At 38.2% G+C, this 23,342-nt stretch overlaps 1 protein-coding gene across 1 annotated transcript in view; it reads left to right on the forward strand.

The window, feature by feature from the left end:
• The window catches only part of LOC122811177, a 3,180,768-nt gene extending 3,159,464 nt beyond the window's left edge, over positions 1-21,304 (forward strand). Inside the window, exon 31 of the mRNA XM_044082848.1 lies at positions 20,964-21,304. Coding sequence (XP_043938783.1) covers positions 20,964-21,000 — 37 coding nt within the window. The 3' untranslated portion in view covers positions 21,001-21,304. The remainder of the gene's footprint in view (positions 1-20,963) is intronic.
• The last annotated feature ends 2,038 nt before the right edge of the window (positions 21,305-23,342 follow it).

The following is a 23,342-nucleotide window of genomic DNA, read 5'->3' on the forward strand; positions in this document are numbered from 1 at the left end:
GCTGGACTGCAAGTGTACAGTTGGATGTGTTTGTGTTATCTAGTTCAGTTTCTGTCTTTGTATTCCCTGTTCTGACCATTCTGATTCTGTCTGTTTTTCCCATTTTGTGACTTTTTCTCCTAGGTCTATCCATTTTAAATTTTCCTCTTTAGTTAAACTAACATACAGTATTAGATTTGATTTGTAAAGTGAAAAGAACTCCTGGGGTAATGAACAGCAAACTACACTGTTCCCTTTCCTGTCCCAGTACAAATTACACAGTACTAATCTGTTTGCATGATTTTTAAACAGTTCTTGTTCGTATTCTTTGTCAAGTCCTAGTGTATTACAATAATACAGAGTACAGTGCAACAGGTGTTGTATGTCATTGCAAAGGGAGGGGAACTTACTGATAGCTACATTCATTAACTCTTCAGTCACTGCTCCAGGGCCAGTTGTAACTAAGTCCTGGCTGTACCAGTGAAATGTCTCGCCTTCCGTTTGCACTGCAAAAGTATTGGTCTGTCGCTGTGCTTCCATACCCTGCATGGTTGGAACTACTGCTATGCCTAATAGTTGCATAAGATCTCTGCCCAAAAGGTTTACTGGGCATTTTGTAGAAACAACAATTTTGCTTTTCTGGGTTAATCCTGAAACAGGATCTGTTATTGTAATGTTATGGGAGAGAGGCTCCCGATACAGCTGTCCATTAGCTGCTTTATACTTGTAAAAGCAGCTAATGGACAGCTGTATCGGGAGAGAGGCTCCCGATACAGCTGTCCATTAGCTGCTTTTACAAGTATAAAGTCATGTGATTCTGAATTTTCTGGTAGTTTGGAGGGGTGTACCAGGGTCCGTGATGCCCCTGAATCACACAAGAATTTGACTTCCCTCCCTTCTACCAGGAGTGTCACTTCTGGTTTTGTGTCAGCCAAATAGAGCTCTAAGCTCAGTAAGGCTAAGTCTAATATTTCATTTTCTTCGCTATCGGCAACTTCCTGTACTTCCTCTATTATCACATTCTCTGCTCCTTTTATCACATTGTCATTTGTCTTTTCTCTCTTATTCCTATCTAGTGTTTCCTGACTTTCATATAGTCAGTCCTCACCCTCATCGTTTTTGTCTTCCACTGCTGCTTTCTTATTTTTCCTGCAATCCCTTGCCATGTGTCCTTTTTTCCCGCATTTGAAGCACTCACCTCTTTTCTTTCTCCCTTCAAAGTCCTCTGATCGCTGATCAGATTGTTTATTTCCCTGGGCATTCTTTTTGCCCTTTTGTCCAGACTGTACTAAATAAACTTCTCCATCTTCTACAGCAAATACTTGGGCTTTCTTTTTCTTTTTGTTGTTAAAATGCCTCTCGGCATGTCTAGCATATTCAAGCAGTGATTGTAATCTGCTTGTACGATGGTCTACCATGTGTTTAGTGATAAAACTACTTATGGGTGCAATGCTGCCTTTCAAAAATGCATTCTTTAACTGCTGCTCATATGGGGAATCTTGTGTCTGATCTTCAGGCACTTGCATTCCACAATGATTGTTAAAGCATTCCAGTAATCTGGAAAAATATCTATCAACAGTTTCACTTTCTTGTTGGATGCATTGATTAATGCAAGTCCAGTCTGCCCTAGGCTTCCATTTCTCAGAAATTTGGTCTGTCAGACCTTTCACTCTGTTGTCTAGTTCTGCACTGCTATGTGGGAGGGGTCTAAGTGCAGAGTCATGGGGATTCCAGTTGCCACTGATCATATGCCAATCCAGACCTACAATTTGTCTGACTACTTTTTCTACTTCTTCTCCATTTAAGTGATAACTTAACCTCATGCCCTGTAAGTCTTCTAAGAACTTATTAAAATTAACATTTGGATGGGGGATTCCCTCTGTGGCTTTCCGGTGTCCACGGTCTGTATACTAAGAGAGTTGGGTTCTGCCCTTCTTGTCCTGCCTGAGGATTTGGTACTTCTATGAGTGGGCATATTTCTTCTTCACTCATAGACCGTGAATTTCCATTCATTTGATATAATTCAATATCCCCTTTTAAATTACGTGTTTGAGACCTAGTCTCGATAGGATCTCTAACAAATGGTAATGGTTTTATAGGAACAACTGGATATCGCGGAGGTGGGTCAGTTTGTTCTTTTGCTTCATATTCCGGTAAGGGAACTGGTAAGGGAACCGAAACCGGAGTGGGCAGAGGGGCCGATGCTATAACTAAGTTATTATCCTCTTTGTCTAAAAACATTGCTTTTGAATTTTTATTCTTTTGTTCTCTTCGGTTTGCTTCCTCAATCCACCTGTGTGCCTGAGGAACTCCTAGTTTACGTTGTTTTTTAACCCGACCTTTAGAATCGGTTTTTAACTGTCTAATAAGTTTGACAAGCGAGGATCTTTCTAGTTTCCCATCAAATTCATATTTATTAACCCATTTAGTATAATATTTAATGTTATCGGTGCGCTGTGTTTGCATATATTTTCCATCTTTGGTTAACGGTGGGCTTTTGGGTCTTTTTGTTTTTGTGCACGTATTACCCATTTTGTTCTAACCTTTTTAAATGTTACGTAACCCTTTTGTCTTTAATGTGGTACCACCAAGTGTTTAAAGTATCTTCAGACTACCTGCCTACTTATTCTGTTTCCCTGATCTATGACAAGATAGCAATATTTCTGTCCTTGAATTTTAAAAATTATTAAAGAACAAATACAATCAAGTCCCTGATCTAAAACAGAAAAAAGTAGATTCACCTTACCTGAGCCTCAGCGATTGGTCACTCACTCACTCACTGTTCAAATGGAACCCGCCTTCAGTCGTAGATCAGAAAAGTGGCTGGCCTCTTTTGCATGACAATTCAGTCGGAGGTCTTTCAATGAAGAAGATCCAGTGTGGTATCTTCCCTGTGCAGTTTCATGCCACCTGGCCCATATGATCCCAGACTAAACGAGGGTTTCCGGCTCTCGAAGGACCAAAACAATGTTAGAGAAAAATACTTTAAATAGACCAAAAGCATAAGGTTCAGTTCAGGTAACTTATTCTTGTGCAAGGAGACAAAAAATGCAGTTACAGAGTTTGTCTGGCTAAATCAGGAAGTGTCACAGTTATTATACCTTTCTTTCAAGACATTGCCCACTACGACTGATGTAGCAGATCACCAGTTCACAATTTGTTATTTTACAGATATTTTCTCATGCTTCTAGCTGAGTCTTCAAAGTTTTAAAAAAGATTTTTCAGTAAACAGGATGGCCTTGATAACCACTAGTCAATTATAACTTTCTTACTATGTGATGTTACAAGTCTAGGTACTATGGCTAATTTAAGCACAATGCAAGTACAGATTTCTGAAGCAGTTTATTGTTCTTTATATCTAACTATCTTGCAGCTTGTGCACTTTTTCATCAACTCGAACAGAGCTTATTGTCTATAATGAATGGATCTACAGAAATTATTATTATTCTCTTTTTAATTTCCTGACCTAGCAGAAAATCACCTGCTTTCCAGTACATTTCCAAGGCATAAACATGTATTTTGCTCTGCTAGCAAACTAGGTCAGAGTGCATCTTGCAGTGTCAGAAAGCATAATTTCAGAAAAGCACATTTGCAGTCTCAAATAAAACTAATGCTGCATATAGAATAAAAATGTGTTAAATCTTCCCGTATTAAAATAAGCATTGCACACATATGTTAATACATATTTTTCTAACAGTGGGTGATTTCAACTACCTCACCATTAACTGGGAAAACTACTCATATACCAACTATTTTGCTTAACATTTTCTGGAATTCATAAATTCCAATGTCTTGGATCAACTTATCCACACCCCCAACAGGGGCAGCAATATCCTAGACCTGGTCATTACCAACATGGGCGACCTGTGTTCCACACCAGAGGTCAATTCCTCGTTGGTCAGATCCGACCACAAGCTAATCACCCTAGATATCCACATCCCACCCCCACCCCCCCATTAGAAAAACCACCATAAAAAAATTCTAAAAAGCCAACTTCATGCATCTTAAGACAGAAGTGGCAAACTTCATGACACCCATGCAGACAATATAGGTACGACTGTTGAGTCCTACACAAATACACTTTATAAGCACTTACAAGAGTGCATAGATCGTGCTATCACTAACGGAACCAAGATGCTATCCTCCAAAAAAAGGAAGCCAATCTGGTGGTCCCTTGCCATAAACAAACTCTACAACAAAAAAAGAAACTGTTGTAAAAAAGAATAAAATCCCATGATTGGAGGAACTCCCTGGTCAGCTTCAGTAAGAAGCTAAGATTCCTCATAAAATTCTCCAAAGCTAGTTACGAAAACAAAATCGCCACTGATTCTAAAGACTACCACAATGCATTCTATAGCTATGTCAAGAATCTCAATGGCAACACTCAGATCTGCTCTGAGTTACAGCACAATGGCACTAAATATACAGAACCAACTGATGATATTGTCAACATCCTGGCAGATAACTTCAGTGCTAACTTTACCCACCTCTCACTCCCTAAAGGGCCCACTTCTATACCAGAAGAATGCAAAGTTCCTGTAATCATGGCTGCACAGGTAAAAAACACACTCCCCAAAGCCAAGAACACAGCATCCATGGTACCTGATGACATTCCAGGCTGCGTTCTACATGAACTACAGAATTAACTGGCACCCCACCTAAGTACCATGTTCAATCGTAGCCTCACCTCAGGCTTTGTGCCCACTGAATGGCAAACAGTGATGGTTATCCCACTCCACAAAGGGGGAGCCACCACGGACCCCAGGAACTACTGCCCCATTAGCCTGACTAGTCTGGTCTGCAAGGCCAAGGAATGTATTATCATGGAACTTATAAACAAAGACATTGGTAATCTCCAAACTCTGGACCCAACCCAGTTCGGGTTTGTAAAAGGCAAATAATGTCTCCTAAATCTGATAGACTTCTTTGAAGCAGTCACCAAAGCCGTAGACAAGGGTAAGGTGGTTCACACAGCCTATCTAGATCTCACCAAGGCTTTTGACATCATCCCCCACTCTGGAATTATAGATAAACTCATTAAACTAGGTATAAATCCCTATGCCACAAGATTGGTTGCCAACTGCCTCACTGACAGAACCCACACTGTAAAAGTAGCAGACTCCAAATCCGACTTTAGACCAGTGACAAGTGGAGTACCACAGGGTTCAGTCCTGGGTCCTCTCCTGTTTGGTATCTACTTCTCTGAAGTACAGGCTAACACAGAAGGTCTTTGGCTAATGACATTCACAGATGACTGCAAACTAGGAGCCATAATTGAAACTCCTAACGATGTGGACATCCTACAAAAGGGCCTCACTGAGACAGATGCCTGGTGTCAAAGCCATGGCTTCAAGCTCAGTGCCAAAAAGTGCATTGTCATCCCCTTTGGTAAAAACTGTGTACCCATGAACTACCACATAGGCGATAGTCTACTTAACACCGAAAGTATGATAAGAGACCTTGGGATGCTGGTGGACAGTAGTCTTTCCTTTGATGATCACATCACCACAGTAGTCAGGAAATCCTTCTATGTGGCACACCTCATCACAAAAGGTTTCTCATCCAGGAAAAAAGAGGTAATTGTTTCTCTCCACTCATCACTCATTAGACCCATTATAGAGTACAGTGCCCCTTTTGGTATGTACCCCTCAAGACATCTGCAACAACTGGAAAAGCTACAGAAATACCTCACTAAAAGAATCACAGGCCTAAAGCAGATGCCCTATGCTGACCACCTTAAAAAACTCCAGCTATACTCTGTCGCATATAGTCTACTCAGAGGCGATCTCTGCTTAACATACAAGGCCATGTCAAACCCAGAGCTGCTGGACATGCTACACTTAAAGAAATCCCAATCCCTCAGAGACACACACTCCAGGGATCATGTCAGTCACCCTGCTAGACAGGGGTCCAGGGAAGTAAATAGTGTGGGAAGAAATATCCAGGGAATTGTTATGGTTAGGCTTGTATAGGCCCTAGGGCTGATAACCTAGTGCCAACCTATGAACATTTGTGTTTTGAATCCTGCAGTTATTGCCATTTTCATGGACTACTTTTCATTTCTAAGATAGACACTTTCTGCTGAACAAAGTGAGCATTAGACTTGTGGCAAGTCTGATGTTCTAAATGTAATAGCAGCACTGGGTATGACCCTGCCAAGCTGGGTTTGAATAGTGGCCAGAATAGTGGACAGAAGGAAGTGGAAAGGCAATGCCTTCACACCTCTCCAATGGGGGAGGTTGGGGGGTATATTGTGAGGGGCATCTCCTGCTAACAAATTTCTGATGTGGACTTAGGAGGAGCCACATTCTAAATGATGAGGGTGCAGGGCTTCCTGAAGAGCCGTATCACTTACAGACATGGGTGACAGACTTAAATAGCACCTGATGCACCTTCTTTTCTGAGTACTTATGCAGCATACACAAGGTATGTTAGGCATACTTCTCAACTGTCCAGACTTTTTTGTCATATGCTCACTCCATCTCTCCTAAAACTGGGAATTATTTTGAGAAGTTCTAACTTAATAGTTTCATCATTTAAAAAGCAGCTTCAGAGCATTTTCTTTAATTATTGTTTGTTTTTGTTCCTAACTCTGAAGGTAAAATTTGAGAGCTATGGTGTTAGGTAAAAAAAAATAAACCCCAATGGTTGCCCGATGATGGATGGGAGGTACCAAGACTGGAATTCAACAATTAGTCAAATTTCAGCGGGTACAGGGGAGTCCTAAAAATTTTAGCTTAAAATTTATTGCAGCAGCACAAAAAGTACGTTTGAAAAGTAAGGGGTGTACAAGAGAAACTTTAATTCACTGCGCATTGGCTGTAGAACATTGTCTATTACCATCTCTTTGCTGCAGACATGCTGACCTAAGATACTCTAAAAGCAATGCCAAAAATTGTACATCTTTTTTTAACCTGCCAACAGTTAGAGGTGCAACACCTGAGGCAATGGAATAGCTAAGGTATTTTGGTCAGTTCAGTAGCAGCTAACAGGCAGTAGTAAATTAGAATTATAGTTGTTATGTATTGCTAATACAATGCATGATAAACCAGATGGGAAAACATGTTTGCTCATTAGTGGTAAGGGTGCTAAATATATATTGTTCAATAGCAGAAACCTCAATGCCAAATACATGATGAGTAATGGAAGTAGTTAAGTGGTACTTTGTTGAGTTGGGGCGAGTTCTTTTTTTTCTTAGCTTGCTTAATTAAGAAAAAAACTGTAATACTGCCAAAGAGAACTACTGGGTACAGATGGTGACATGAATAAGGACACATTGTCCATTCAGCAAAACATACTACTACATATTGAATTTTAAACATTCACCCTCATGTTTTTATATAAATGGCAAAATATGCAATATTATTGAGCAGACTAGAAATAAGGTGACTTCTGTCAAACTCATGACAGGAGAAAGTGACCATACAGAATAGCACAACACATGGACATCGGCAGGTGGTGCTACCAAATACAGATTGCTTTTAGTAAGGATTAACTTAGAATTGCCATGATTTTGAATAAGTTTTGGTAAACATATAACTTTCCTACAAGCAATATAGCAACATAGTATAAATTATTTTTAATATTTCAGCATTTCATGCAAAACTGAGTTAATAAAAGACTTGCAATACATTATGGTAAAATTACAATGTATTATGATAATAGACTTATTTTTAAAATGACACCACTATACATTAGTATTAAAATGATAATGGCATTGTGTATAGTTAAGCAGTGTGTGTGTGTGTGTATATATACATATATATATATATATATATATATGTATATATATTAACAGATTTAATTTACTTTGCACCAGATAAAGTTCAACAGAGGTGTGTGATTCATGCTTTTGATATCTGGTCAGTACAGTATGTCATCTTCATCAGCAACTCCATTTTTCCCATTTTCTACATTGGGTCAAGGTGTTGTGCTCACTTTCGCCATTTGTTATGACTGAATGCCACACTCCTGCCTTCTTTGACACTCATGCTTTCTCTCCATTCATCTTCCAAGTCTTCAGCTTGGTCTCTTTTGACCTTAGTGTCTTCTCTGATCACTGCTTGCAGCTTATTTTGGCAACCAGTGGTTTATGCTGTGGGCCAACTGTTTCAATGGGGATGACATTGCAATCACTGATTCTGTCCCAATGCCCTTTCCTTACTAGGAGGAAGTCTACCTGAGTTGCATGTTGGCCACTCTCATTTGTGATCTCTCTTTCTGAACCATGTGTTGGCCACTATCAAACCATTTACCAAACAGAAGTCTAGAATGATCTTCCTTCTTTATTCCAGTTGCCCCACCCATGTGGACCCAGGGAGCCTTCATATCCTGTTCCGTCTATCCGGATATATGTATTCAAGTACCCCATTATCAACACCAATTCATGTTGTCCTGCTTTATCTAGTAGGCCCTGCAACTGCTGTATGAATGCACTCTTTGCTACAACAACCCTGCTGCGGGGCATAGGCTGAGATAGGAGAACACTGATCACAGACTGTACCGAGTGGCAGGGCTAGCCACTCAATGGTGTAAAATATGGCTCTAGGTGATTCAGTCATGTTGACTAATGTTGCCAATGGACATCTGTATTTGCCAATGTTAAGTGGGTTGAAGACCTCCCCTACTCTGACCTACACCAGGAACTCATCATATCATTAGGCTGGAGTCTGATTACCATGAGTTTGTCACTAATTCTGATGACATCCCCCTCTGCCTTTTGAAGCTTATCTGTCACCACAATTCCCACACCATTTCTATCCTGTCTTCCTCCTTAGTAGTAGACCCTGGATCCCAAACCAAATGGCTTTACTGCACTGCCCTTCCATCTTGTCTCTTGGATACATAGGATGCCCAGCCTCCTCTAAACCATCATGTCATCTGTTTCCATGCTTTGTCCTGTCAGTGAACCTATATTGAGTGTAGCAATTCTTAGTTCATGTTTAGCAGGTTTACATCTAGCTTCAAACTCAATAAAGCTATCCCAGGTAATCCAAAATGGGCAACTGAACACCAGCCAGTCAGTGGCTTATTGAGCTTTATGGCAGGCACACAGTGGCCAGTACGGGCATGTACACTCCTCCCACCATTACCATGGGTCTCTGGCATAGGTCAGAGTAGGCCAGGTCCTCAACCCACTTATTACCAATAAATATCCATGCCCATGGCAACATTTTGTCAATATGACCAAATCACCTAGAGCCATATTTTACACAGTCAAGTGGCTAGCCCTACCACAGCAGGCAGCCTGTGATTTGTGTTCTGCTATCTTGAGTATACTGCTTACCAATGGAGATGCCCAAAGTGCTTGGTCTGTATAACTGTTCCCCCTCTCGGGCACCATGTTGAGTTTGTGCTGTACCCACCGTTCCATTCATTGGTGAGTTTGAGATGGAAAAACTCAGCATGTTTTTTCAGAGGTGGCTCACCCACAGTATGTGAATACTCCTTTTATAAATTCAGATGTTGTAACCCATCTTTGTTTCACTGTTGGTCAAAGCTGTCAGAAGGTAAATATTTAGGGCATACTATAGGTTTAAAGATAAAATTGAAACACAAATAGACTGGCATTCTTCAGTGAGCCCAGTGGGCTATGCTTCTTTCTAGTCCATAGTCAACAAAATGAGAGAGGTGGAGATACACTGTGCTTTAACTTTGTACCCTAACAGCAGGCATGGCCACTGGGATCTGAGAGTCCAACAACAGTGTACATCAGTGAGTTCCCTACTTCTGGAAGAGTTCCAACCCTACCCATTTTAAGCTACTGCTACTGCATAAGATCAGCATGGATTTTGAGTGTGGATGCATATATATCTTCATTGGTTCTGTTATATTAGAAATGTAGATGGCTGGAGTTATCTCCACCAAACAGGCCTGTGTGTGCCACTGGCCATTATCTACCAGATTTGTTTTTTTTATATATTAAGTAAGTGTGATATGTGTTATTCAGAAGTGTGATATGTAGCAGAGCAGCTTATCTCCGACTTGATGCACAAGCTGCACAAACTGCAATTCTCTGTAATATTAGCATTTAATCTGAGACTGCCCTCAGTCAACTAATCAGTCAGTGAATAAAAGTCAGCCTTGTGACATTACAGTTGGTTAAGACTTCATCAGTCATTGGCTGTAAGACAGTCACATGTATTACTGTCATAGGGTTCACATCATTAATGTTCTGCATGTGCCAAGTTATAAAACACAATAAAAATTTGGAAAATAATCACAGAAAGCTTTATTAATATGTATTATTATTATTATGCTGATGTCTGTGATAAGATTTATGAAAGTACTGAAGAAGAATGCTTTTTGCTTTTATTGTCCAAATTTTGGTTGTGTTTTGTTTGTATGGTGGATATTAATTTATGATATGCCACATCACAACAATTTTTCATTTTACAACAAAGCGATAATTATAACAGCTGCCACATGAAGACCACTTCCATTTACCTTGTACAATATTATCGGAGAATGATGCACAAAAATCACTTCAGAAATAAATAAAAATTTGACACTAACATCTTAAAAGTAGTATTGCTTTCTTGATTTTGACATTTTTTTCTACATTGTCTTTTTACAGTAAATAAGTTTTCTCAGTAGTGAGCCAACTTCCCTATTGAGGCCCTGTTTGCTTTAGGGGATGGCCCTACCACACATAAAGAGCTGTGTATGTAATGTGTTGAATTTTTAAAAAAATGCTTTCAGAGCATTTTCAACTGTGAATTAATAAGACTTAACAAATGTCCATAGTTATATATAAGGCAGCAGTTGAAGAATAATGCACCAGAACAATTCTTCTTTACATGTGTGTGTATGTAAATTTTCTTTTGAATGAGCAAATAATAGTTCATTACAACACAACATATATTCTAATTCTGTTGTACTGCACAGACTAAGCCACTTTGGTTTGGGGATGTCAGAAGTTGTTCTCCTGTACTATGAAAAGTTCCTGGTCTTTGACAGCCTCAAGAGAGCCTTACTTAGTGTTAAAGTCTGACATCCACTGTAAAAAGGCCTGAGACAGGTACAAAATATGCAAGAAAATAGAAATCACAGATATTTGCCAGCAAATAAAATAACGATATGTAAAGACATCAAAAGAAAATGTACAACATGATTAATACGGTTAAGATACTAATTACCAGTTTCCAACATATTTTAACTCATTCATTGTTCTAGATATTGGTCATAGCACACAATGATTAGCTTTGTGGTAAATCTTTTTGTATTAGAATTTCGTAGTTTACCATTGTGCAGGACTATGAAGACTGAGGTAAACATTGTGTTGTAGGTGCTGTTAGATGTAGAGAAGAAAATTTTGAAAGGGCAATGTTAGTATACAAAATTTGAGGTAAGAGTATACTGGGGTGTTAACACATTGTGTTTTATAATAGGCTATAAGTGTTGAAAAAATTATAGGTATGAAAAGAGAATATCTGAAGAGAAGGAGAAAGGCATACATTTAATTGGAAGCTCTGTACTATTCATATATATAAATATAATGATTTGAATTAATTTTTTAAGGAAAATAGTTTAGCTGTGGTAGAGATTGAGCAAATGTCTCATATGATCATTATTATTATTGTTATTATTATTATTACTATTATTACTATTTTTGCTTAAAGGTTAGCTATTTATTTATTTATTTATTTGCTTACTTTTTTTGTTAAGCAGGTAGAACACTCATTCAAATGAACCTTTTTTAGGTTCAGTCTGGAATTACTACACATTGGCTGTTTGTAAAGAATGCTTTGTTGGAATGAAGAATATTAAACAGCAGATACCACAGAAGTAGTTAGATGAATATACACAGTTTCAAATAACACAGTCAGTGCTACTATTTTACAATATGTATAGTTATAGTCGATGTGCAGTGGTAAATGGTAAAGTAAAGAGATCCAGTGGAGGGAGGAGGAATGAGCCAAAAGGCAGGTGGATAGAAGAGAAGCGGGACTTGGTGGATTTAGAGAGGAATGGGTAAATAAAAGAGATGTGTGCTTCTTATTTAAATAAGCTAATTCTGCTGTTGAATGCTTCTTTGTTAAGTCTAATTTAGTTAGTTTTTAAAGCCTGTGTGATTTATTAAGTCATTGGTTAATTGTATAAAATGATTCCAGATGTTTCCTACATAATTTTTGATGAGAGAGTCTCCACAATTTTTAGATTTGCTACTTTTTATTAGTACTTTAGTAGCTCACAGTGTTTGAGAATGGTTCATCATACTAATCACTGTTGCAGTAGCCTTAGTTGTAGGTTATATTCTGCATGATAAAACAGCTAGCCAGCTTCCATAGATTCACTGACACCTCCACATGCCCAAGCCATTAGTCAGTTTGAGGTGAGTTGAAAAAAAAAAGAGTGATTTGGGTGCCAAGCCCTTTGCAGCTTTTCCTGCACTCCTCTTGCAGGCTTTTGAGGGTTGACAGTCAGCTAACACTTGCCATTGCTAAGCAAATAAGTCCCTTCAAGGCAAAAAACTCTTTAATTTTATGACTAAAAGTGAGCTTTTGATGTAAAAGTAATTATTTTATGCTGAGAAAAAGAGTTTTAATAGACTGTCACATGAGACATTATGTTTTGTTTTTGTTGAAAAAAGTTATTACAACTAATTTAAAACTACTTATTTCTTGGTAAAAGTTGTGATATTTTACTTTTGGGGACTGGGGTAATTGCTGCTTTTCCCTGTGTTCATTTTTTTTTTTTTTTTGGTATAAGTGACTTTTTTTTCAACTTACCTGTTTAATGCCTACTGCTGCCAGGCTTCTCTGGGAATCGGGAATCTTTTTCAAGTTTACCAAGGAACAACCAACCAGTTCCTCAGTTCATTCATCTTTCAGCCACAAAAAAAAAAAAAAGAAAATTAATAAACAGCCCTTGCCACCATAGCAGGCTATTAAACTGTCTCAGGTACAGATGGGTGACTCTGCTGCAGCCATTTCTGCTTCTTCATACTATTAATTTTTTTCCTTGGATCCTTTAGGTGTAGTCCCTATGCAACTGCTGTTGGAGTGTCCTTAGTGGCAAGGGAGGACTACTCTTGCCTGTCCTGAGAGGAGGAGCCAGGAGAATCCCTCTGCCTAGTCAGTGTCCATATCCTGTCCCTAGGGAGATTTTGCCAGGAAAAAGTGGGTCTGAGTCTTTAAAAATTGCTATCAAAAAGACGGGTCTATATTACAACATCAAACGGCTTAAAGACTGAAACTGCTGGACCTCAAAGTCGCTATTGTGGGGGGCTGTGCCCCTCCTCACCCCCGCTAATTATATATACCAACTCCGAGATCGCACTACAGTGAGGAAAGGGCAAATATTCCGATCTTTACTGTACTGTGATCTCACAAAAAGCACATCGTTGAATGGCATTTCCGACGTTAAAGCCGTTCGATGTTCAGCCTCTTTAATTTCATAATAGGAACACAAAAAGAAAGAAAAAAGGAAAAAATTACACTTCTTCTGTCTCATTTGCTTTAGATATTTTTGATTTATTGGGTTTAGCTCAGGGTATAGTTCAGGCTCTTGACCCTTCCTGTGCTGCTATTTCTTGCAAGAGGAGAATGGTTTCTTAATTCTCTGAAGAGGTTCAATATGTTAATCCACAAAATGATTGCAAAGGAGCAAGTTCTGCTTTTTCTCCCTGTGTTTGATTCAGACTTTTGATGATAGTGTGGCTTCTGCCAATCCCTTTGAAAGATTCTCTTTTTTCTGAAACTATTTCGAGAATGAATCAATTGTTTAATTGGAGCATAATGATATTCCACAGTCTCTGAAGAAGTATGATTTGCTGCAACTTGAATTTTGTAAACCTGCATAATTAAGTCCCTCCTCCTTTTTCATCATTAAAGAATGTATGTGTTACAGCCTGTAACTTGCCTGACAGCCAGCCTGTAGCCCACAAGAAAGCAACCTAATTGTATAACATTCCTCAGTCTTATAAGTTTTTATATTCTAACTTAAGATCAGACCCAGCAGTGATTTCTGTGGTAAACCCAGCAGCTATTAAACATCTGGTTAATACAGTCTCTGCCCTTTTGATAAGGATGGAAAAGCATCTGATAGATTTGGGGAAAAGTGTATTCTTGTGCAACTCTTATTTTTAGAATTATCAGTTGTAAAGCTCATATGTTAAAGTTTGTTTGCCTCTTTTGAGAACATGTGGAAAATTATGGCATTATCTGCAGCAGAGGTCTTTAAGAAGTGTGATGGCAAAGGCTATCTGATTCGAGGGATTTCTCAGATGTTTCACCCTTCCTTTACTAAATTTGTCAAGGTATTTAATGGCACCTCTGCAAGCATTTACAAAAAACAAAATAAGCAGATACAGCAAGCTGCTAGCAAGCAGATTCTAAAAAAAATAAAGGACCATCTAACAAGTCTAAATGATTGTCTTCAAAATTCCTTCCTCCCCTCCCACCCTAACAAAAATCTGAACCTTCATTTCTCTCTTTGACAATGGAGAGTTTCAGACTAATGGGTTGAGTTGCATGGGGCAGTGGGAGACTCTCCCTTCTTTCCAGGGGATTCACCCTCATCTACTAGATCAAACGCCTCTTTTACCTATTGTTATTCAGCACTTCCTGACTCAGGGGGTGATAGAAAAGGTCCCTCCTCCTCATCTAGCAGAAAGGTTTTATTCAAGAATGTTTCTGGTGACAAAGAAAAAAGATTCATAGGGACTAGTTCTGGACTTTTCCTTTCTAAACCAGTTTGTGATAGTGCCCATGTTCAAAATGTTATCTCTTCACATCTTGTTACCTTTCATTCCCCATTTTTATTTTTAGTGATCTTAGTTTTAAAGATGTTTAGCATCTCATTCCTGTAGCAACAGATCGCAGACATTTATGTCTGGATCACTCTTTCAGTTCTCTGAATTACCCTTTGGACTATCCACTGTTTCAAGGATATTTGCAAAGTGTCTAGCTCCAGCTATTATCTGCTGCAGACTGCAGGGAGTGATCTCCGATATAGACTGAGATTCTAGGAGAACATTCAAAATTGTTGTTTAACTCCTTCTCACAGGATTGTTTTCCTGGGGTGTTTCCTAGATACCTTAGTTCAAAGAGCTTTTCTTCCACAGGAAAAAGTAGATATGTATCTAAATGTATTCCTAAGTTTTTCTACATAGACTACTGCCTCAGAAATGGAATTCTTCAGGATTCGATGTCTCCTGGCATCTATGATTCTCATGACTACATTGACAAGTTTCCACATAAGATAAATGCAACAGTACCTAAAATCTGTATGGTCCAACATCAACATCCCCTGACATTCCAGATTCCAGTTTTAGGGTTTGTGAGAAGGGAAATTCTCTGGTGGAGAGTCCAATTTTATCCTGAGCCCAGGTCTTCCATTTTTCCATTATGTCTTCAGAACAGTCTGCAACAACAGGCACATCATACTTTGCTTGAAGAGCAGTGTCTCTGGGGGGATCTATTTTCAAATCTCAAAATACTGAGATATCAAATGTCAGTATCTTGAGACCACAATCACGAATGTTCAAAATGGCAAACGTTTACAAAACTGAAAATCACAATACTGAAAGTTCATAATATAGAATGCTCAGTATTTGATGTTATTTTTTGTTTTTTTTTCTTCCCTTCACCTTGCACAGAAATCATCTTGTGCAGTGGTGCTATCTGAAATTCACCCTTTGGTGCACAGTGTACAACAAATGAAATGCATAACTCACGGACATAAATTCAGTTAACAAAACCATATATGTATTAGCTACACCAACAAAAAAACAAATATAATTATCTACTCTGCATTTAAGCAGTGGGGCAAGCCCCCCTGCACCCCCCACCCCCTGCTACTTAAATATATCAACTCCGAAATCACACTAAAAAAAAAAATGGTAAATTTATCGGTATGAGTGGTTCACTACAAACGTAAATTACCTCTGCCCATAACACTTCTTCCAGGCTTTCACATAAAACAAACATATGCTTTCCTTTACATAATCTGATTCATACAGTATGCTTACCCTTCAACATTAAAAAGCACAACTTCCTTTTCAAAGTCCACAAAACTCCAAACCAACTTCATGGCTGCCATACCTTTCTCCAAACACTACAACACCTAAAAGTGATACCGTACCATAATTAACTACATTTTAGGATTCAGCTATACGATATTTTCCACTTTCAGATGAACTTTCAACAATCCAGTCTCAAGAAACTGAAAGTTGGTATTTCAGTATTTCGAGACTTGAAAGTAGATTCTATGGGGATAACAGCGAAAGGTCTTTGAAACAGAAAAGACAGACTGAAAGATAGCGTAAAAGGGATACTGGCATTTATAAATTCCCGCAACACTTACTCATCTGTAGTCCCCAGGACCATTACAAGTGTTTATAGACAATACCACATTGATGTGGTACATAAACAGGGTAAAGCCAGATATTTTCCTCTGTGCAGACTAGCCATGGTAGCCTGAGATATTACTTTATAATACAGTCTCACTCTACAGGTATCTTACATACTATCAGAGCAAAATTCTGTGGCATACAAGCTGAAGAGGATCAGGACAGACCTTTATGATAGGAAACCAATCTGGGGGTCTTCTGAGAACTGATCCAGTTGTGGGGAGCACCTCAACCAGATCTTTTTTGCCTCCAGTCACAACAACCAGTTGGCAAAATGTTGCTTCAAGACTCCATGCAAGGAGGCCTGGAGAACATTTTTTTTTTACTTGGATGGGAATGGTCCTGTATGCTTTTCCACATTTTCCGCTAATATTCAGTCATTCTGAAGATTCAGAAGGACCTTATAAATGTTATTGTGATGACTCACGTCTTCCCTTAATAGTGCTCTCCCATCTACTGGAAATAGCCAAGGGTAATTACTGCAAACTTCCTCACAAATTGGACCTACTCACACAAAACAGTGGGTGTTTGAGACATCCAAACTGCAACTAACTGCTTGGATTATAGAATCTTAATACCCTTTAGCCACCTATTTTCTGAGGATGTACAACAGATGTTAAGAAGGCAAGAAAACCTTCTGCTAGAAAATCATATATTAGTGATTGGAAAAGATTTTATAGTTCGTGTTAAGACAATAACCAGAACCCTTTTCTTGACTAGTTTTTCCTCTACTTCTGCATTATTTGTCTGAGTTACTTTCCTCTAACTTGTCTTACTCCTCTAAGTTCATTTGTCAGCCATTTCAGAAAGTCTGCCCATGGATCCCCCCTTTCAATGTGATCTAATGTGAAAGTGCTTTTGAAAAGTGTGTTGCATACCAATCCTCCTAGCAAGTAGGTGACTTCTCCTTAGGATCTTAATTTTGTCTTGGTAAAATTAAATATTGCTCCACTTGAACCTGCCCATCTGGTTGACTTTAAGTTCATAACATGGAAAACAATGTTTTTGATTGCCCTGACGTCTGCAAGAAGAGGATCTGAGTTTCAAGCTCTTATGGAAGGTCAAAATTATCTAATTTTCCGTAGATGTGGTTTCTGCAAGAACTAATACTTTAGTTATACCTAAAGTGGTATCCATGTTTACTTTGAGTTGAGCTAGCCATCTCTGTGCCTTCTTTCCAGACCCTAAAAACATGGGACAAAGGAAATACCATCTATTGGATGTCCACAGACAACTCAGGATACTCTGATCAGTTGCTCATTAATTGTGAAAGTCAGAAAAAATGTACAACTGTGTCAAAGTAGATTATTTCTAAATGGTTGTCTCATGCTATTACCTTTTGTTACACCCACCACAACAAGACGATTCCAGGCATGGTCAAGGCTCATTCTACAAGAGCCTTGGCTTCATCTGAGGATTTTTGGAATGGTTTCAATTCTTGAAGTATTTCTAGAAGCAGCAAAGTGGTCCTCTGTACATACCTTTTCAAAGTACTAGAAACCTGATTCCTTCTCCAAATCTAGGACAGGTTTTGCTAGGACCAGTTTTCAGGGACTCATGGACCCTCATTCCTCCTCCCTCTCCCAGACGGTCTAAGCTATGGTAGTCTACCCATACAACTAAGGCTACTGTAGCAGTGAGTGGTCTTCTAATTTAAGTTTTCTAGCATTGACCTTTTCAGGACTCTAGCTGCCCCCTCTCAGTAGGCATGGTGGCACCCAAACCACTCTTTTTCTTCAGCTTATCTTGAATTGACTAATGGTTAGAGCATGTGGACAGCACCATGATGCTTTGGAATCTGGCGAGCTGTTCTATCCTGTTCAGCATTTAACTCGTATAACTAAGGTTACTGCAGCAGTGATCATTATGAAATCTACAGTTATGGAAAGTTTACTTGCACAACTATACTTCCTGATTTAAAAATGTATGTGTATTATTTAGGAGGAAGAGGGCTAGTTTGCTTTTTTGAAGGACTGCCAGAATAACTTTGTGAAGAAGGGTATAATGTTGAGTTCTAATTAGACAGCTAAAAATAAACTTAGCAGTTTTGTAACAGGTTTGTTCCAGTTTTGAGACAAAGACTTTTGATAAGCTTGGGAATAGTCTGTAATATACAAGAGTGGATAATTTATATTTGACTATAAGATTATGTGGTGAATTATTCAGTATAATATTATTTTTAATGGTTGTTTGCATCTGCTCACTGAATGAGAGGATGTTATCCATGAGTATGTCAAACTTGGGAGATTATACAGTTCTGTAATAATTATAAAACAATAGACATGGAGTTGACTTTATTAGCATTCATTATAGATAGATTGGGAGTATATCAACCATTTTCTAGTGTGAGGAAACCTTAATGAAAATGTTTTCCAACTAGATAGTGTTGTTTAGATGTGCAGAGAAGGGCTGTATTATCTGTGTATTGAATGACTTTTAGATCTTTGGTCTGCTCTGTCATTTGGTTACAAAATAAGCTGAATAAAAAGGGCACAGGAACTGATCCCTATGGAAGACTTTATAATGTGTTTGGATGATAGCTTTGGGACCCGTCTAATTCCGGAATTTCTGTCTAATTAACATTTAAACCAAGATGTCGCTAAGAGTCTCTTAGTCTGTGTTTTAGTCTCTTAGGATTGATGATATCAAAAGCCTTACAGAGGTCCAAGAAAATTGCTGCTACTACTAGCATGTAAACTGTCTCTGATAAAGTTATTTAAGGATAGGAGAGCTGTGTTAATTGCCTTAACTGAAAACCTTTACAAATACAACCAGTGCAAAAAGAAAAAAAAACTTTAACCTGCATGTTCAATGGCTTAATGTAGTTCTTTAAGGTTATGAGAGTTGTGTTAACTGTAACACTTTTACAAAAAAAAAAACTATTTAAACCTTTGGAAAACCCTTCACCTTTAATGTAGTAAGTTCTAATTTTAGTTTCCTAGTGCTATTCAGTTTTGTTTTAAGCAGTTGTGTTAACTGAAAATCCCTTACAAAACCAATAGTGAGAAGTAGACAGTAGGTTTTGCTCTATGATAAAGATGGATAGTTTTCAGTGGCTGTTGCATTACTAGCTGTCCATTTAAAGGGTTCTGCTTTGAAAATTTAAATACATGTTCTTTATCTTTAATTGCATATTTAGGATGCATACCTTTAAACTAAAGGCAATTATTTTGGAAGGGAACAACAATATAGCAGCTAGGTATATAAAGCTGACATTTTTGACGGTATTCCTACTAACCAACCCTTGGTGTGAAAACCAAAGATCTGCTGATGGGCAAGTTCAAGACATTTATCTCTGCTATAGTGAGCTTGTCTTTAAGATTAAACCCAAGATCTGCTGATGAATAAAATCAGAGCATCCATTTGAGCCACAATTAGCTTGTCTTCAAGAACAAGTTCAATGTACTATATATTTATATGAGTGACCTCACAGATTATAGGCCAAGATATTTCATGCATCACACATCACATCCTCACATATTGCACACCCGCGTGCCCACACACACACACACACACACACACACACACACACACACACACACACACACTTTTCTTCCACTTCATGAATTTGATTGATGGTTCCTCTGCCTTCACCCAGTTGGCCTATTGATCTCAGTGGAATGGGAAATAGGTATTTCAGGGTAGGCCACATGAACCCACAATTGCTTCCTCCTGAGAGGAATTGTGCCTCAGCTTGCCAGTTCCCCTCCTCTGAATAATGTAAATGCAGTAATGGCAAAGTGGACTTGGCTGGTTAAGAAATGCAATAGCTTAAAACCAAGTGCTCTCTCTAGGTGCCACCCATGTGGTAAGCCAGAACTGTTTCTCTTCCACCAGGGTGGTTGAACTGGCAGTGATTGCTTACTCTCATCCTTCCTGGTTAGCTCCTGCAAGCACAAGCACTGCTAATCAAACTTGATCACATAAGACTTAGGATAGTTCTGAGATAAATTTCATTGTATGTTTAAGGTGTCAGATATGTTTTTAGTATTAATCTGATAGTGTTGTGAAGGTTATGTTATGTTCTGTTGTATATTTTAATCTTATTTTAGTTATGCAAGATCCATTCCACTTTTTCAGCAATGTCATTTTATGCTTAGCTGACTGTTTATTATTCAGTATTCTATTAATCATTTTAGGTATTTTTTAATGATCAGTAGTTTAAGGGAGGCAGTTGTTTTTGGGCAGTTAACTTGCATTTTATTCACATTTCACTGAAATTATATAACTAAAGTGAAAGGGTGGAAAGAAAAGGAAGGTCACATTAATTAATCCCTGAGGAAACCAAAGCACATTGCAGATCTGGTCATTTTCTAAAGAAATAGAAGGTTGTGAGGTAATATCTCATAGTATAGTATAGTAGTTAGCATGACGATACTCGTATCATACTGGATAAGAGAATGCTGTTTAGCTTTGTCAAAATGATAGATTTCCTTAGGAAAATATGTGGTACTGTGTGTTTTATTGTTTTATATATACACACAGATAAATACACTTATAGTTCAGTACAGTACACACTGTGATGTCTTAGCACTTTGTTCACAGCATATTTTACAGAATGGTAAATAGAAAATGTTGACATTAAGCATCATCTCTGTGTTTACGTTTTTTGTCTTTTTTTTTCCCACAGACAAAACTGTTTTAAAAGAAAACAGTATCAACTCTAATTTTGTAACAATCATTTGAGAGTAAAGCTATATCTTCATTGGTCTTCCTGAATTTTTTTTCGAACATGCAAAGGAACAGCCATTTCCGGCTGTGGTAAATGGGAAAAGGCACAGAACTACCTTTATGAAAGTTGAGAAGTCTATGCATGAAACAAAATGATCATGGCGACAAAACATGGCTGACCTACACTGGATCAAAGGACTTTATTTTTTATATTGCACTGAATTGTATCTCCAGTCCCATTTTCTTTCTTTTGTGACTGTATATATGCTTACATGTAAAAAGTAAATATGTTAACATGAATCTTTTTTATATGCTGCTTAATAAGGGGATAGTTTCTATTGTCTGAATTATTGTATTATCAGGGTGAGAGAATAGATAGGAAGCCCGCAATGGTGCCTTACAGTTTGAAGTAAGACAGTTTAAGATTAATTGCAGATGACTGCATTGCATTTAGACTGTTTATCCTGATCACAGTATTAATCTAAAGAGGAAAGCTTTGTTGTACTTTTTAAAATGCAACATCTTGTTTTTTTGTTAGACCATTTTTGAGCACTGTTCAGTGGTATTCTATGGAGTACTGGTTAGCTGATTGAACAGACTTGGTCTTAATGTAGATTTTGATTAAAATTCACGAATCAAAATCCATTTTCAGTCAGCAGTCAAAAGCATAAAAAGTCACTGTTTTCTGGGGGAAAGGTAAACCTTTCATAAGCCCCGTACAGAGATTACTCTTCTTATATCTCTTAAATATCATTATTTAATCTGAAGTTGTTGACTGTCTGGATTAAGAGAGATCCTTTACAGAGTCTTAAGAATTTCAGTGAAACATTTGATATTAACCTTTTGATGCAATGTCCACCATGTGAAGAACAAACTTCTCCATTCTAAATACTCATTATGGAGATTGCAGTTGAATATCATTCCAGTTGAGCTATCTTAGTGGATTTTCCCCATATCAAATTTCATAGACTGTAAGAAAGAAGAGAAAAGTTCTCCAAAAACATAATTAACACACAGCTGAGAGTATCATCATATTTAAAGGAAAACTCCTCCCCATAACTAAAAAAAAATTCACTTTGTCTTTGTTTCCTGACCTATTTTAATACCTCAAAAATCATCCTTAAGTGCTTTATTTGTCATTTTAGTCTGTTTCCACAACATGGCTACTAATGGAGCTTGATGTATCAGTGTGATTTTGTACTCCCTCAACCCTTTCTCTTTCCCATAATACTTTGTATGACTCATGCCAGACATAAGGAAGTAACTTCGAATTCCTGTGCCATTGACATGCAATGGGATTTGGGAAGGTCACTGTTTTCTTTGCCTTCTGTAAAAGGACTGCTTCTTTTCTGTCTTTAATCACACTCATCTGTGTTTGGCTGAAACCTTGTTTTACACCATACTTAGAAGTTATTCAGCTGCAGGCAGAAAAGTAACTAAATTGCAGGCCTTTATTTAGGGTTTTCTTTTGTAATCTGAGGAATTGATTCTGCAAGGGTGTCTCAGTGCAGTGACAGTTTTAACACCTCTGCAGTAGTGTGGGGGGAGGGGACTCAGTTCCTCGAACTACAAAAGAAAACACTGAACAAAGACGTGCAAGTTAGTTACTTTTCTGGCTGCAGCTGGATAACTTCAGAGTATAGTGTAATACAAGGTCTGAGCCAAACATAAATGAGGGTGATTAGAGACAGAAAAGAAGCAGTCCTTTTATAGAAGGTAAAGAAAATAACAGTGACCCTCCCAAATCCCATTATATGTCAATGGCATGGGAATTCAAAGTTACTTTCTTATGTCTGGCATGTGTCATACAAAGTATATTGGGAAAGAGAAAGAGCTGAGGGATTACAAGCTCACATTGATACATCAAGCCCCATCATTAGCCATGTTGTGGAAAACAGGCTAAAATGACAAAGTCCTTAGAGTTAATATGAGGTGTTAAAATAGGTCAGGAAACAAAGATAGAGTGAAAAAAAAGTTTTTTTTTAGTTCTAGGCTGGAGATTTCCTTTAAACAAAATGCTTTGCCTTGAGAAACTGTGCTTCACAAGGAAGGGGAACCTGTTCTAGGGAAGGGGTAATCTGTGGGATACATACCTGTCTGTTCAGCTGGTCCTATTTATGTGTACCCTTTTCTACCAGATTTTTAGCCAGGTTTAAGTCTTTAGAACAGTAATTCTCATGCTGTTTGTTTTGTGGATTTGCAGGAGGTCCATCAGGGTGGGAGTTAACAATGCTTTGTTTGCCAGTCATAGATCTCCCCTCAACAGCCTGTAGGAGACAGAGTACAGTGACAGAGCATTGAGGTGGCCTGCATATTACATGTTATTTATGCCCTGTAT

This window comes from Protopterus annectens, chromosome 9.part0, assembly GCF_019279795.1.
Source record: "Protopterus annectens isolate FY-2018-M chromosome 9.part0, PAN1.0, whole genome shotgun sequence".
Taxonomy (NCBI): Eukaryota; Metazoa; Chordata; order Ceratodontiformes; family Protopteridae; genus Protopterus; species Protopterus annectens.